This window comes from Myxocyprinus asiaticus, chromosome 4 (assembly GCF_019703515.2).
Source record: "Myxocyprinus asiaticus isolate MX2 ecotype Aquarium Trade chromosome 4, UBuf_Myxa_2, whole genome shotgun sequence".
NCBI classification, from domain to species: Eukaryota; Metazoa; Chordata; class Actinopteri; order Cypriniformes; family Catostomidae; genus Myxocyprinus; species Myxocyprinus asiaticus.
In genome coordinates this window covers 21877479-21892802 of record NC_059347.1, presented here as the reverse complement: position 1 = coordinate 21892802, position 15324 = coordinate 21877479, and the positions used below count along the sequence as shown (strand labels likewise).

Sequence of the window (15324 nt, the reverse complement as noted above, 5' to 3'; positions counted from 1 at the left end):
AACAAATCACTACTCATCAAATCTCAATGTTCACTCACACACGGGAAAACCTCCAGCTCCAGGCACAGTGCATAAACTTGTTTGCCTGATATCAAGCAAACATCTGCTTGTTAGTACAAAAAGTAGGTCAGTGAAGAATGACCTTCAGCTCTGTAAACTCACAGGTCTGAATGCAGGGCGAGATGGCCAGCAGAGACACGATGAAACAGAGGCCGCAGTTGACTCCCAGAAAGAGCTTGTTGAGGAAGCAGGCTTCTGGGTGCGTGTAGAACATGATCATGAACACCATGGCACCCACTGCCACAGAGAACAGCACCAGTGTGACCAGAGCCAGCGCTGCATACCACATTTTATTATACTTGGCTCCTGAGCTCCTGCGGACACAGAGGAGGCAGTTTAAGACAAATGCTTTACAATATAGAATCACCTAGTTAGGCCAGAAGGGGTCATCTGACTGACAGCTTACACAACCAATCACAGATTTTTTTGTGATGTTAAGGGGTTGGTAAATCTGAAATTGAATATAACTCTGAGACCAAACTAGAAAAAAACTATATGGTTTAATTGCTACTAAATGTCTCAAATAAAACTTTATACACTTTTGCTAAATTTAAAATGTGTGAATTTTAGACTCCAACTAAAACATTAAACCAAGTGGCACCTGAAAATAAATCATAGTAATTTTTTTCTTATTTTTTATGTGCTGCGTTCTACATTTAGCTTCAGTTTCCTGGTGAAATTAACATTAGAGGCACAACAACTGTGCGTTTTATTTACTTTCACACAAATCACTAGTACAATGGCTAATTATGACTTTATAAAAACAAATTTTTGCACTATTACTCACATGCTGCTATGTTATGATATCAAAACATTTACTACAATGCATCATTTGAAAAACGATACATTTTAATGCTTGTATTACAAACTCTCCTAAATTTACACACTTATTCCAGTGTGATTAGCTCACCTGATTAGAGTATAGGACTTCGACCTCAGAAGACCACGGTTCAAGCCCAAGCATGTGATACGAAAATGTCGTGTTTGCTTCAGAAAATGTGCTTTTCATTTCTCGCTTTGTTTTTGGACACTATGGGTTAGGTTTAGGCATTGGTTAAGGGTAAGGATGTCTGTTTTGTGTAACTCATTTTATTTTAGATCACTATTGGTTATGTTTAGGTTCAAGTTTTAGGTAAGGGAGGTACGCTTTACTCATTTAAGCCGCCATCTAATATTTACCTAAAAACCTCTTCTGATCACGACATCATTTCACTGGCTTTTGGCGCCCCCCTGCTGGACATTTCACTGGGAAACAGCAGCCAAACATGTAATGAAGCACATAACTTCGTTTTTGCAAAAATGTTGCCACCGTCACGTAATGTTCATGAGACCAGGCTGAATAGTTCACCCAAAAATTCTAATTTTCTCATAATTTACTCACCCGTATGCCTTCTCAAACTCTTACGCCTTTCTTTTTTCTGCAGAACACAAATATTTGTTTGAAGGATACAAGATGTGTGTTTGTCCATACAATGCAAGTCAATGGGGTCCAACACTTTCAAGCACAAAAAGGACATCAAGGCAGCATAAAATTAATCCCTACAACTCATGTGGTTTAGTCCATGTGTTCTGAAGCATTACAATAGGTTTTGGGTGAGAAACTTTCATTCAATTTAACTTAAATGTAAGCACTCTGCACAGGGCTGTCATGATTATGAAATCTGGCTGAAGATTAATTGTCAAACAAATAATTGCGATAATGACGATTAATTGTCTGTTTTAGGGCTTTCCAGATTATGACAATTAATTGCCATATAAATGTATTTTTTGAAGTGTATGTGTACACCTTTCATTTCATTCAGAAGACATTTATTCATATTTAACTTGCGATCATGTAATAAAATAGGGATATATGATTTCCTTTTAGGCTTAAAAAAAATATTAATGACATGAAAAATAACAGTATTAGAAATATTATAGTAAAATAATAATAATAAAAATAATAATAGTACAAAATATTATAATATTAATATATTCACAAATACTTAAAATAAGCCTCTCTTTTTGGTCAACTTTAGTCTTGGTCCATTTTACATTTATTCTTTTATTATTATATTATATTATATTCAATAGTTAAATATTTCTATTCTCAAGTCTTCACTTTTACTCATTATTTTAAGGCTCTCTGATTAAACCCACAAGCTCTTATTTCACATGAAGGAAGACCTTGAAGATTCTGTGTTTCTTCATTCTATCATCTCCACAGAAAGAGTAATTAGGCATCTCATCCTCAGTATCCCTGACCCACTGCATGTCATTATTTTCACTGCGTGGATGAACCAGCAATGATAAAGAACATTTTTCATTACACGATAGTGAAATAGGGAAACCAGAGCGCTTTCTGTTCTCTATCAAAATCCTTGTTTATATTTACGTGGAAGTATGGCATGAACCTCCGCAGACGGCACATGTGCTTCCAAAGTGTTTAATCTTCACACGCTGCTCTCAGACACACAAATGCCCCGTTCATGGCATTTATACTGTATATTCTCTTAAAATTACTATTTTTAGAGAGTGAAACGTGATCGAAATTTGAAGTGCACAATGATCGCCGTTATCTCAAATAATCATATCACTTCAGAAGACATGGATTAAACCACTGGAGTTGTGTGCATTGCTTTAATGCTGTCTTTTAGGAATTTGAAAGTTTTGGACCCCATTGACTTGCATTGTACGGAGAGAAACACATCATACATCCTTCAAAATATCTTTGTTTGTGTTCCCCAGAAGAAAGAAAGTAATACGAGTTTGAGATGACATAAGGGTGAGTAAATGATGAGAGAATTTTCATTTTTGGGTGAACTAACCCTTTAACTACTGACTTGTTTCACAAAGTTTGACAACCAGAAAGTGAACAAATACTATGTATACGTATATATTTAATTTAAACCCAAAAAATTAACTTTTTGTGAAATGTTTTGGGGATGTGGCGAGTTGCAAATATTGTCCTTTGCTTATTACTGTTGTGCCCCTTTACAAAGTTTCTTGACCTCAGAGACCCAAGGGACTGTTAAATGACAAGTTATCAAGCTCAAGTGTTGGTGGTAGTTTGCTCTTATCATTGAAAATACCATATCAGTGCTTGACTAACATGTCTGAGTGAGCAGTGAAGATACATGAAGGCATGGGTTGGCTGGTGAACCATCCAGTGTCTGCTTCATTTCAACACACACACACGTGTATCTAGCTAAATGAGGACATACCATAGACTTCTATTGTTTCATATAAAGCTATTTGTTACTGTGTATTTACAAGCAAGTAATGAGAAATGCCAAATAATTACTTTACATACTATTTAACTATTTGGTGGAGCTACTAGTAATAACACATTGTTACTATTAAGTGTAGTTACCATAACAGTACTATTGTTATGGTAACTACTCTTAGTAACATATTTAGAAATATGTGTAACATGAACACTCTACAATAAACTACAATTACTACAGACTAACCCTAACGCAAACCCTACCCATAAAGGCGAATTTTTAAAATGAAAAACAAAAACATAAATTACTTTGTTTATGAATCCGTTTACCTTTCAGGACAATTTTGTGACCAAAGTATAGCTACATCAACAAACAAACAAACAAACAAAACACAAACTGTATAAACAATCCCTTTGACACTTTGAATGACTGCAAAATTTTGTTACACTTTCACACAAATCACTAGTACAATGGCTGATTATGACTTTATAAACATTAATTTCTTTGCACTATTACTCACACACTGCCATGTTATGATATCGAAACATTTACTACAATGCATCACTTGAACAACAATACATTTTAATGCTTGTATTACAGACTCTCTTACATTTACACACTTATCCCAGTGTGATTAGCTCACCTGTTTCTGCCCTTTAGTGCTGAAGTTCCTATTTTTTTTACAGAGAGCAGAGAGGAAACTATGAAGCCATGGGTTTCCTGTTCACAGTCTGGAGAGCAGCCAACAACATCTTTATTATTGTCTCTTTGTCCTCCCTATAATGTCAACAGCACTACACAAGGCCATACTCTACCACCGCAACACACATTATTTATGAACACACCCTTGAGAGAGCTCTGTGCAAGATGAAGAAAAAATATGGAGAAAATCAGTGCTATGACACAGTCTTAAAGTTGAAAGGGTTTATGTCTTGAAAACTCCCACTGAAACAAAAGCACTTTCATTCTTAGAATTAGAATGCTAAAAAAAAAAATATTTTCTGGTACTGAAAACTGTAAAGTATGTTTTTGAAACTGGAGACTGTGGGAAATTTATAGAGTAACAAGTAAATCAGCTCACTTCACACCTTGTCCACCACAGCGGCAGTGACTAAAATGAGCTGCATATGTGCTAAAACTTTCCCCTAAATCTTTCAACTTTGTATTAAAAAGTCCTTGGATTTTTGTTTTACTAGCGCAATGTTCAGACCACCCTGGCTGGCAACTACGTAACCTCGCTGACAGTGGAAATTAGAGGCAGCCTGATTACACTATAGTCTCCATTCCCAGACCTAATGATTTCCAGCTGCGGGGATTCAAGTTACCAAAGAACAGTTGGACATGATGATGGAAAGTATCAGTGAATTAATCCAAGTGCCTGATACGTTTTCTACTGGGTGAATGGAAGGAGTGACAGAAAAGGACAGTTTTTTGGACGAAACTCACCAGTTTTGATTCCATCTGTGGGCAAACTGAACGAGCAGCATTAGCTGAATGAGGATGAAGAGAAAACCTCCAGCGGCTCCCACATAACGCCAGACTGAGACACAGAGAAAGAGACATGAGTCACTGTCTTTTCCTCTGACTGATATGGCAAAACAATGTTTTCAGCTAATGAGAAGTTCACTGCCAGGAACCACAACACCAACAACACTTCAAATAAAACACGCACCATTTATTGTGACTCCTTTGGACTTCAGTTAAAATACAAAATGACTGTAAAGGAACCTCCCCTGTCATGTCGACCTTCATGTAAAAGGCACAATGAATTTTAAACTTATGTGGTATGGGACATCAGACATATTTTCACTAAGAAAAGATTTTTGACATGGTACTATGGTAATAACATGGTTTTCTGGACATGTACTATGGTATTTTTTGAAGTACCATATTCACTTACAGTTGAAGTCAGAAGTTTACATACACCTTAGACAAATACATTTAAACTCAGTTTTTCACAATTCCTGACATTTAATCATATAAAACATTCCCTGTCTTAGGTCAGTTAGGATCACAACTTTATTTTAAGAATCTGAAATGTCAGAATAATAGTAGAGAGAATGATTTATTTTAGCTTTTTTTTTCTTTCATCACATTCCCAGTGGGTTATAAGTTTACATACACTTTGTTAGTATTTGGTAGCATTGCCTTTAAATTGTTTAACTTGGGTCAAACCTTTTGAGTAGCCTTCCACAAGCTTCTCACAATAAGTTGCTGGAATTTTGACCCATTCCTCCAGACCGAACTGGTGTAACTGAGTCAGGTTTGTAGGCCTCCTTGCTCACACCTGCTTTTTCAGTTCTGCACACAAATTTTCAATTAGATTAAGGTCAGGGCTTTGTGATGGCCACTCCAATACCTTGACTTTGTTGTACTTAAGCCATTTTGCCACAACTTGGAGGTATGCTTGGGGTCACTGTCCATTTGGAAGACCCATTTGCGACAGAGCTTTAACTTCCTGGCTGATGTCTATAGATGTTGCTTCAATATATCCACATAATTTTCCTTCCTCATGATGCCATCTATTTTGTGAAGTGCACCAGTACCTCTTGCAGCAAAGCACCCACAGAACATGATGCTGCCACCCCCATGCTTCACAGTTGGGTTGGTGTTCTTTGGCTTGCAAGCCTCACCCTTTTTCCTTCAAACATAACGATGGTCATTATGGCCAAACAGTTAAATTTTTGTTTCATTAGACCAGAAGACATTTCTCCAAAAAGTATGATCTTTGTCCCCATGTGCACTTGCAAACTGTAGTCTGGCTTTTTTATGGTAGTTTTGGAGCAGTGGCTTCTTCCTTGCTGAGCAGCCTTTCAGGTTATGTCGATATAGGACTAATTTTACTGTGGATATAGATACCTGTCTACCTGTTTCCTCCAGCATCTTCACAAGGTCCTTTGCTGTTGTTCTGGGATTGATTTGCACTTTTCGCACCAAATTACGTTAATCTCTAGGAGACAGAATGCGTCTCCTTCCTGAGCGGTATGATGGCTGCGTTGTCCCATGGTGTTTATACTTGCTTACTATTGTTTGTACAGATGAAAGTGGTATATTCAGGCATTTGGAAATTGCTCCCAAGGATGAACCGGACTGGTGGAGGTCCACAATTTTTTTTTATTAGGTCTTGGCTGATTTCTATTGATTTTCCCATGATGTCAAGCAAGGAGGCACTGAGTTTGAAGGTAGGCCTTAAAATACATCCACAGGTACACCTCAAATTCAGTACACCTCCTATCAGAAGCTAATTGGCTAATTGTTTAAAGGCTTGACATAATTTTCTGGAATTTTCCAAGCTGTTTAAAGGAACAGTTAACTTAGTGTATGTAAACTTCTGACCCACTGGAATTGTGATATAGTCCATTAAAAGTGAAACAATTTGTCTGTAAACAATTGTTGGAAAAATTACTCATGTCATGCACAAAGTAGATGTCCTAAACGACTTTCCAAAACTATAGTTTGCTAATATGAAATCTGTGGAGTGGTTAAGAAATTAGTTTTAATGACTTCAACCTAAGGGTATATTCTGACTTCACATCTGACTTCAACTGTAGCTTATTTAGTGAAGTATTACCTTCTGATACCATCACTAAACCTTGGTACCACCACAGTATTTTTTAACAAGGACATTTCTACAATTATAACATCTATACTATCCATATGATATTCATAATAACTAAAATTTTATGAGCATAATGTAAGTGACACTGCAGAATTGGCAAAACATTCCTCATAAAGGGATAGTTCACCCAAAATTGATAATACTCTCATCATTTACTCACCCTCATGCCATCCCAGATGCGTATGACTTTCTTTCTTCTGCAGAACACACACACACACACAAAAAAAAGATTTTCAGAAGAATATCTCAGCTTTGTTGGTCCATCCAATGCAAGTTAATGTTGACCAGAACTCAGAAGGTCCAAAATGCACGTAAAGGCAGCATAAATGTAATCCATATGACTCCAGAGGTTAAATCCATGTCTTTAGAAGTGATATAATAGGAGTCGGTGAGAAACATTTTTTACTATAAATCTCCACTTTCACCAGCCCTCCTACATGCTCTCTTCTCTCCTGAGTACTTCTTTTGTTTTTAGTGATTCGCATTTTTCATGCATATCGCCACCTACTGGGCAGGGATGAAAATTGATAGAAAAAAGGACTTAATCATTTATCTGTTTCTCACCCACACCTATCATATCACTTCTGAAGACATGGATTAAACAACTGGAGTCTTATGGATTACTTTTATGCTGCCTTTATATGCTTTTTGGAGCTTCAAAGTAGAGGTCTGCCCAGGAATGTTTTTTCCATCCCGCTCCTGCAAGTTTCTATCCCGCACCCTAACACTCCAGCTGAATTTAACTCAATGTTCACCCGCTCTCTGCCCGTAGTGATTTTCTTCCTGACCGCTCCCATTCCCGCAACCCCGCATTTGTTTTCCACATATAGCAAAAGCCATACAAATAGACAAGTGTATACAAAGAACATTTCATTTTTTCTGTTATTGCTATTATCAGATGACATGTGAAAATGATGCCAATTTGACTTTTTCTTAACACTAAATTGACCATTTTTTAGTTGAAGTTTCACATTCTTTGATGACACAATGTGCGCTGTGCTCTGCCTTTCTATTAAATCCCCTTTGACAACCTGGCTGCCTACTCTAAATATTGAATAATTTACTACACAAGCTGTGTACACATTTATTTTGTGTTATAAAAAACCCCCAGCTATTATCGTTTTTTTTAAATTCGTTCATTAATAAAATAAAAAAAGAGATCCACATCGGATGTTTCAGGCTATTCTCTGACCGCCCGCTCCCGTCCACATCTCACGTAAGTACAGTCCGCTCCCGCCTTCAACTCGGAAATGTAATCCCGCACCATAAGAAATCTAATTGGGTCCCGTGGGTCCTACAGGAGTTCCACAGGAATGCAGACCTCTACTTCAAAGTTCTGGTCACCATTTACTTGCACTGTATAGACCTACAGACCTGAAATATAATTTATGTTCAGCAGAAGAAAGTAAGTCATACAAATCTGGGATGGCATGAAGGTGAGTAAATTATGAGAGAATTGTTCTTTTTGGGTAAACTATACCTTTAATATGCTTGGAGTCATGAGGTTGTTGATACAGTGCATTTTGACCACAGTTTCAGCCAGCGGAAGATTATTTTGAGAGATAACTGGTGTTTGAAAACCCCACTGTAATCATTTCTGTTTCTCTTGGACATATCAGAGTAGATACCACTTTAAAGTAGAAATAATAAAACTGTCCTGCATCTCAAAAAGTAACAGGCCTGGTTAGGGCGCACAAAACAATAGCTTAAAAATGTTACGAAAGGAAGACAAAAACAGAACAAATATGGGAAAACAGATGATGTGTTACCTTCTAAAAATTTCTCCTCATTTGGGAGAAAAAATCCTCCTGCACAGCAGGCCAGCAAAGCCACAAACTTAAAGAACCAGAATCTGCAAAGAAAGAGTAGACAATGCAAATTAAAGAGTAAAAAAGCATAAATTTAGATACAACCCCACGATTTGGCACACCATTTAAGGGCAAATGTGTCAGCCAACATAAATATTTCTCATACTGGCAGCTTGGCATTACAATACAAGATATTCAAATTTTGTTTGAATAAATATTATTTAAAAACATATTTTGAATAAAACTATGTTGACAGATCTGCCTTGGGCTGAGCATTGGTGACTACCAAATGATGCAATACATATCTTGATATGTATAATGTATAACACTGCAATGTATAATTCAATACATTGCAGTGTATTACAATATCGTTGTTAGAGGTCGACCGATATATCGGTTTTGCTGATTAATCAGCACGATAACAGATTTCTGGAACTAGCGGTTATCAGCAAAAATCCACACTGATAGTTTTCCCCGTTGCGTCCTGTGCTGGATTGGCTGGGAAGGGTCCTTTGTCATTATACAGTATGAGAGTGGCCTCTAGAGGCTAAATAAAAACTATCACTTCACTGGTGCCTTGTGGTGTTTGTTTTGACACAGACTACACTCTGCATGGAGCGGAACACTTGCGGATTTAAAACATCAACAACGAAAAGGTATGTATACAGTACACTACCGTACATGTTGTCATATCATTATAAAGTAATTAAATTGTTAACAAGATGCTGCATTAGTAGAGAACAGCAGTATGTTTGCCGACAAGGCTGAGAGGACGCTAACATTAAAGCTAACCTCAAGCAGTTAGAACAATGTGACAAAAATACACGTAAGTCCTACCCAAATGTTTACATGTCATGATTGTTATCAACTATTACCATCTATTTGCATTAGTTTATATCCAGCTGGATGCATTCGTTAGCCAGCTAAGTTGCATATTTAAAGCTAGTGACGTGAGAAAGCAAACTAATATCTTCATGCAGCCGAGAGAAACGTATAAACAAATCAGAAATGCATCTGATTTCAATGAAAAAAATGTATCCTCACTGTAATACGATGACTTCAGATCGATCACACTCTTGTGCTAAAAAAGGCTAGACACAGCACAACAGATACAGTTTAACAGAAAGCAGGTGTCTCAATGTGCTTTTAAAGTTCTTTTTAATTAGACACATCACCTAAAAAACAGCGCTCCTGCAAGAGATGCTGAATAATCAAAAACAAAGGGAAACAAAGACGTTCGTCTAGCGCACATTTACATAGAAAAACAAATGAATGGTTGCAAAAGCGTTCAGTGTGAACAGCCCCTTACAGTTGGTGGAGATCTTTGGCCATTGCGTCTTGCTCTCTTATAAGCATTTCTCAGATTAAGCAATGAGTTTTTTAAATGCTTTGTGAGGAAAGGAGTTCAACTTGGAAATATGTGTCTCGAGATTCTCGCGTTCAGTTCTAGTCCGTTGTGTTCCATCTGTTTGAACAACCCCTGGCCTGGGCTCATAATCTGAGCCACTTCACCACAGAGTTCAGCCGAATACCACTGCTATCTGGGAATATTGCTATTCTACATACAACTGTACTGAATAAAAAACAATGTGGTATTTCGCTGCTATTATGAAGCTTGAGTCTGGAGTAGTAGGAATCAGTGCAAGTGTAACACTGTGTGAACTGCCTATTGAAGTGTTTTCACCCCTCATTTTACTTTTGAATTAACATTTGAGAATATGGACCGACTAAAACTTATTTATTTATTTATTTTATGCACATTAGTTGAAATTTGAAATGCTCATTTTTAAAAGCCAGGATAGGAATGTTCTATGCAATAATATAACGGTGCTGTATGGTATATGTATTTATTGCACCCTCTTGTGGACTAAGAAAACAACGTCAATTTAAAAATCAGCTGACTTTAAAATTTGAATATTAGTTCATATATATTAATATTTATATATTTATTTCATTTAAAAAAGTACAATACATTTTCATGGTTCAGCCAGTACCGTTTATTTTTGTAATAAAGTTCAGCACTATTTTAGTGTTATTTTTTCATTCAGTATCAGTTTTAAAAACTATCGGTTGATTAATCGATTATCGGCAGGTACTGCCCAACTTAGTTATCGGTATCTGTAAAATCCACTATCGGTCGACCTCTAATCGTTATGATTAAAACTGCACTGGCGTGTTCATGAGAGACAGATAAACTGAGCGGGAGAGACTCGCCATGTCCGAGAAAGATAAAGTTAATCTACGCCTCATAGAAATGAAACTGACCGCACTAAGAAACTCCGGTTTCAAAGTTTACACATATTTAGACAACCTGCTTCTTCATTATTAAACTGTAGGACATGATAATAATGCACAAATAAATAAATAAAAATTCTGATCCAAGGATCTAATCTTTTCAGTAAATAATCGGTACAATACCGTGAGAAAAAGTATTGCAATATATGCACTGTATCAGCACAGTCCTATATTCCCAAAGCATTTTTTTCTGGGAATTTGGCTGTTTGAACCCCAAACCACAGCTCGTTTCTATCTTGTTTAGGATTTCCTGTTTACCCTTGTTGGTATTTCATCATGGGGTGGTTTCCAAATGAGTGGAAGATCCAATTGAGGGTTTTATTTAGAGATTTGAGTCTGTACATATCTATAACACTGAATTAAGCCACTATATTCCCTTCTCCTGCATTATAGAATCAGAATCAGCTTTATTGCCAAGTATGCTTACACATACAAGGAATTTGTCTTGTTGACAGGAGCTTCCAGTGCACAACAATACAAAACAGCAACAAGACTTTAAAAAATAAAACTTAAAAAAAAAAAAAAGATAAATATTGAAAAGAAAAAAGTATATATAGAATACACAATAGACTAATATATATATATATATATATATATATATATATATATATATATATATATACATACACACATACACACACACACATTTGCAAACAACACAAAGATCCGATTATTGCAACATGAAGACCTATCATCTGGGGCTAAACCTTTCCATTCGTAGGGGTAAAGCTCTCCTACGAGCACCATTTCCTCTAGACTGAGCTTTAAATTAATACTCAATTCAGTGCTTTGGTTGTGGGTGAATAATGAAGCACTAGGAGGGCTGTACAGATGGGGGCAGTGGGCCAAACAATGTAAGGTGGTCCCTATATGTCCTGTGAACCGGGGCCGTGAGGGGCCAGGGAGCAAATCAGGGGAGGAACAAGCAATGTTTCCAGATTAAATACCATTTCAAAAGTGGGTGGAACGCTTACCCGTTGTGAACAGCTGCCCGGCATCCCGTGCTGGTTTGCACCCGAATAGTGAACACAGCAAATAATAAGAAAAAGCAGGCCATGCCGAAACAGACTTTGTACACGGCTGAATAGCCCACTAGAGTACTGCAGTTCTCCCCTGCATTGAGCTGATGGCACATTTCAGAGTAGAATGGAATCTGTGAATAGCACAAAAAACAATAGAGGATTGAAATTACATTTTGAGGAACAGAATACTCACAGTGGCCTTTGGGCTAAAGCTGGAGCTCAGCTTTAATTCAAGAAATACCTCAGAAACTGTTTTTGTTCTTTAAAGGTGAAGTGTGTGACTTCTGGGCTACCAGCCCAAACGGTTTTGTGAATATAATGACATTTTCAAATATAATGACAGATTTCAAACAGGTTTCCCGAACATGGGATAAGCCAGTAAAAATGTTGGTTAAGGTGTTTACATGCAATGCAAAATCGGGGTTATTGGCAAAAATCTACCCATGTCGATCGGTTTATTCGTAAGCTGTATATTACCTTACACCGATAAAGGAAAGCCATTGAAAGCATTTACATGACCACACACACATGGTTGGCTTATTATGCATAATCAGTGTAAGAACATGCATGTAAAGTGTTTATTGTAAACAGTTTTCACAGAAATAAGCATTCAAATTGCTTATCATCTATACATGTTCATGCAAGCATTATTTTTAGTGCTAAACAACGAAATAACGAGTCACTGTGAAACAGCATCTCTCATCCACTTAAGAATGTGAAACTGATGTCAAGTTTTTCACTGAAAAAGGACTTAAATTCAAGTTGTTTCTCACCAAAACCTATTGTATGCCTTCAGAAGACTTGGAATATGACGCACGAGTAGCATGGACAACTTTTATGAAACTTCTTGGAACTTTTTTAAGCTTTAAAGTAAGGCACTATCCACCGCAATTGTATTTAAAAGATGGACCGATATATTGATTAAAACATCTCCTTTTGTGTTCTGCATAGAAAGAAAATCAAAGAGGTTTGGAATGACATGAGGGTGCATAAATGATGACATAATTTTCATTTTTCAGTGAACTACTCCTTTAAGTTGGGAAAGGAATTGCTATTTAAAAAAAAAAAAAACCTAGAAACTTTTAAATAACACTGTTTTCCATCAAAGACTGATGGCTTTTACATAAGTGGAAAAAGCCATAAAGCTCAGTTTAAAAAATATCCGCAAAAACACTGAATGGATCTATTGAAAAGTTATTGATAAAAGAGCTGTTATCATGACTTTTAAAAAGAGTACTGTGGCAGTACCATGCTACAGTGTCATGGAAGGAAGAAGATAAGCTACCATCCACAGACCATTTGATAATGCAAACAAAAAAAACTGAAAATGAATAAATAATGATGTCTTTGACTTTGTTTTCTTGATTCTACTGAATGCAACACAAAATACTAGATATATCGAGTATGAGTTATACAGTTGTTGGTACACACTGTCTTCAGCATATAAAAAGTAAAAATGGTTCAAATATTTATAGTTCTGCTTTGTGGTTGGTGAAGAGCAAGCTGGCACAAACTAAAGGGCAATTCCTAAAATGTGTTTAGGTTCCACATGGTCTGTATAACGCCACCCTGCTACATCTATAATGTTGTTGTCACAGCTACTATAATATTAAAAACACTGTTATTTAGCTGTTCATGTGCCAACAGTGCAAGAAAATGTATTTGGTACAGGAAACTGACTGTCTCTCATTTGCTCGGTTCCTGTGCTGTAACCATGAAAGACCACAAGGAGGGTGATTTTATAGTCTCTCTTAAATTTAGCTGCAGCTATTTGAAAAACCTTCAGTAACAGCTGTAAATCTTCATGTCTTGGACACCTGAGTGGCAGTTCTTTTGTGGCTCACCAAGAGGTACCGCTTTTGTAACTGCGCTGCTCTTTTTTCAGTGCCTTGGTTGTTTTATACTCATGGCATTTACACAGTAAGGCCTCATTGTGGTGCTGAGAACAAAAAGTAAAGTTGGGCTCATGTTACATGCTCAGTGCGTTTGATCCGTTTTCAGTTACTGTTTCGGTAAACAAAATAGGCTAACATTCAACTTCACTGAAAGAGAAAATACAGTGTATAACAATTTCTGTGCTAAATGTTACAATGGACCATTTATACATTTTTCGTATATTCCTTAAATGCTTTGAAGTTGAGTAGCTGTCTCTTGTGTGTGTTTTTTTTAATAGCATGGGCTGGCTGACTGTTTATAAACCCTCTCTTGATGCCTCTATAAGACTTTTCTTTAATTAATAAGTGGCTTGAATACTGTCCCTACAAAGAATGTTACTGTCATCTGTGGTTTTAAAAAGATTTTTCAGTGTAACAGAGGAGAAAATATTCTTCTACTAGGTAAGGAAAATAATATTTTCTTTGGGTGAGGAAAATAAAAACTAAAGAAATAGATTTTGGTAACAAGTGTGGTAATGCTCCATTGGTTAAAAACCTCATAAAACAGGGATGTTGGGCTTGAAATATCAAAGGGTATGTCCTATTTTTAAAAAGCCAACAGGGTTTAATTACATCTCCTTGCTAGTCGGCTGCAGGTGGTATTAGGTGGAGGACATTCTCATTCTAAAGAGCATTTGATTGGAGGAAAATCTGTGTTGTGCAAGATGAGTCATCAATATTCTTGGTCCGTTTTACTGGAAGAGAAAGACTGTACATATTAAATGCGTATTTGTAGGCCTGTCACGATTATTAAATAACCATCTGATTGCAGTTATTTGATCTAACTGCGGTTATCTCAAATAAGATCAAATTGGGCATTCTAATTCCAATCACATTTTAATGTGATAAGGGAACTTTTAAGCGAATATAAATGGCATGAATGGCGCGTTTGTTTGTCTTTCAGTTGAACTCCGAGCGTCACAGAGCTGCACCGCGGACGTCAAACTGCTCCTGTACGGAAGAGGGCATAAAGCGCTCTGATGCGCGTGGTGTCAGCAGAGGCTCGCGCCCACAAAAATATAAACGATAGTGAACGCAAAGTGCTCCGGTTTTACTTTAAATGATCGTGTAATGGCAAATGTTCCTGGTTCATACACGCAGTGACACAGAGGAGATGCATGCTTACTCTATTTCTGTGGAGTGATGAGATGATTAAACTAAATCTCAAAGGTTTTGCTTTATGACAAATAAGGTCTTGTGGGTTTAATCAGAGCATTAAAATAACGTGTGAACGTGAGGAAATTAGAACAGAAATATTTAACTATTGCATAATATAATACAATATTATATAAATATATTAACATATATATAAAAATATTTTTTATTTTTTATAAAAATATATAATGTAAAATAAAAATAAAAACAACAGTGTAAAAATGA

At 36.6% G+C, this 15324-nt stretch overlaps 1 protein-coding gene across 1 annotated transcript in view; it reads right to left on the bottom strand.

Moving 5' to 3' along the window:
- The window catches only part of serinc5 (serine incorporator 5), a 43146-nt gene that overhangs the window by 6218 nt on the left and 21604 nt on the right, over window positions 1-15324 (bottom strand). Inside the window, exons 3-6 of the mRNA XM_051696041.1 lie at window positions 11963-12141; window positions 8655-8737; window positions 4713-4806; window positions 163-374 (exon numbers count right to left, since the gene is read on the bottom strand). Of these exons, the coding sequence (XP_051552001.1) occupies window positions 163-374; window positions 4713-4806; window positions 8655-8737; window positions 11963-12141 (568 nt within the window). The remainder of the gene's footprint in view (window positions 1-162; window positions 375-4712; window positions 4807-8654; window positions 8738-11962; window positions 12142-15324) is intronic.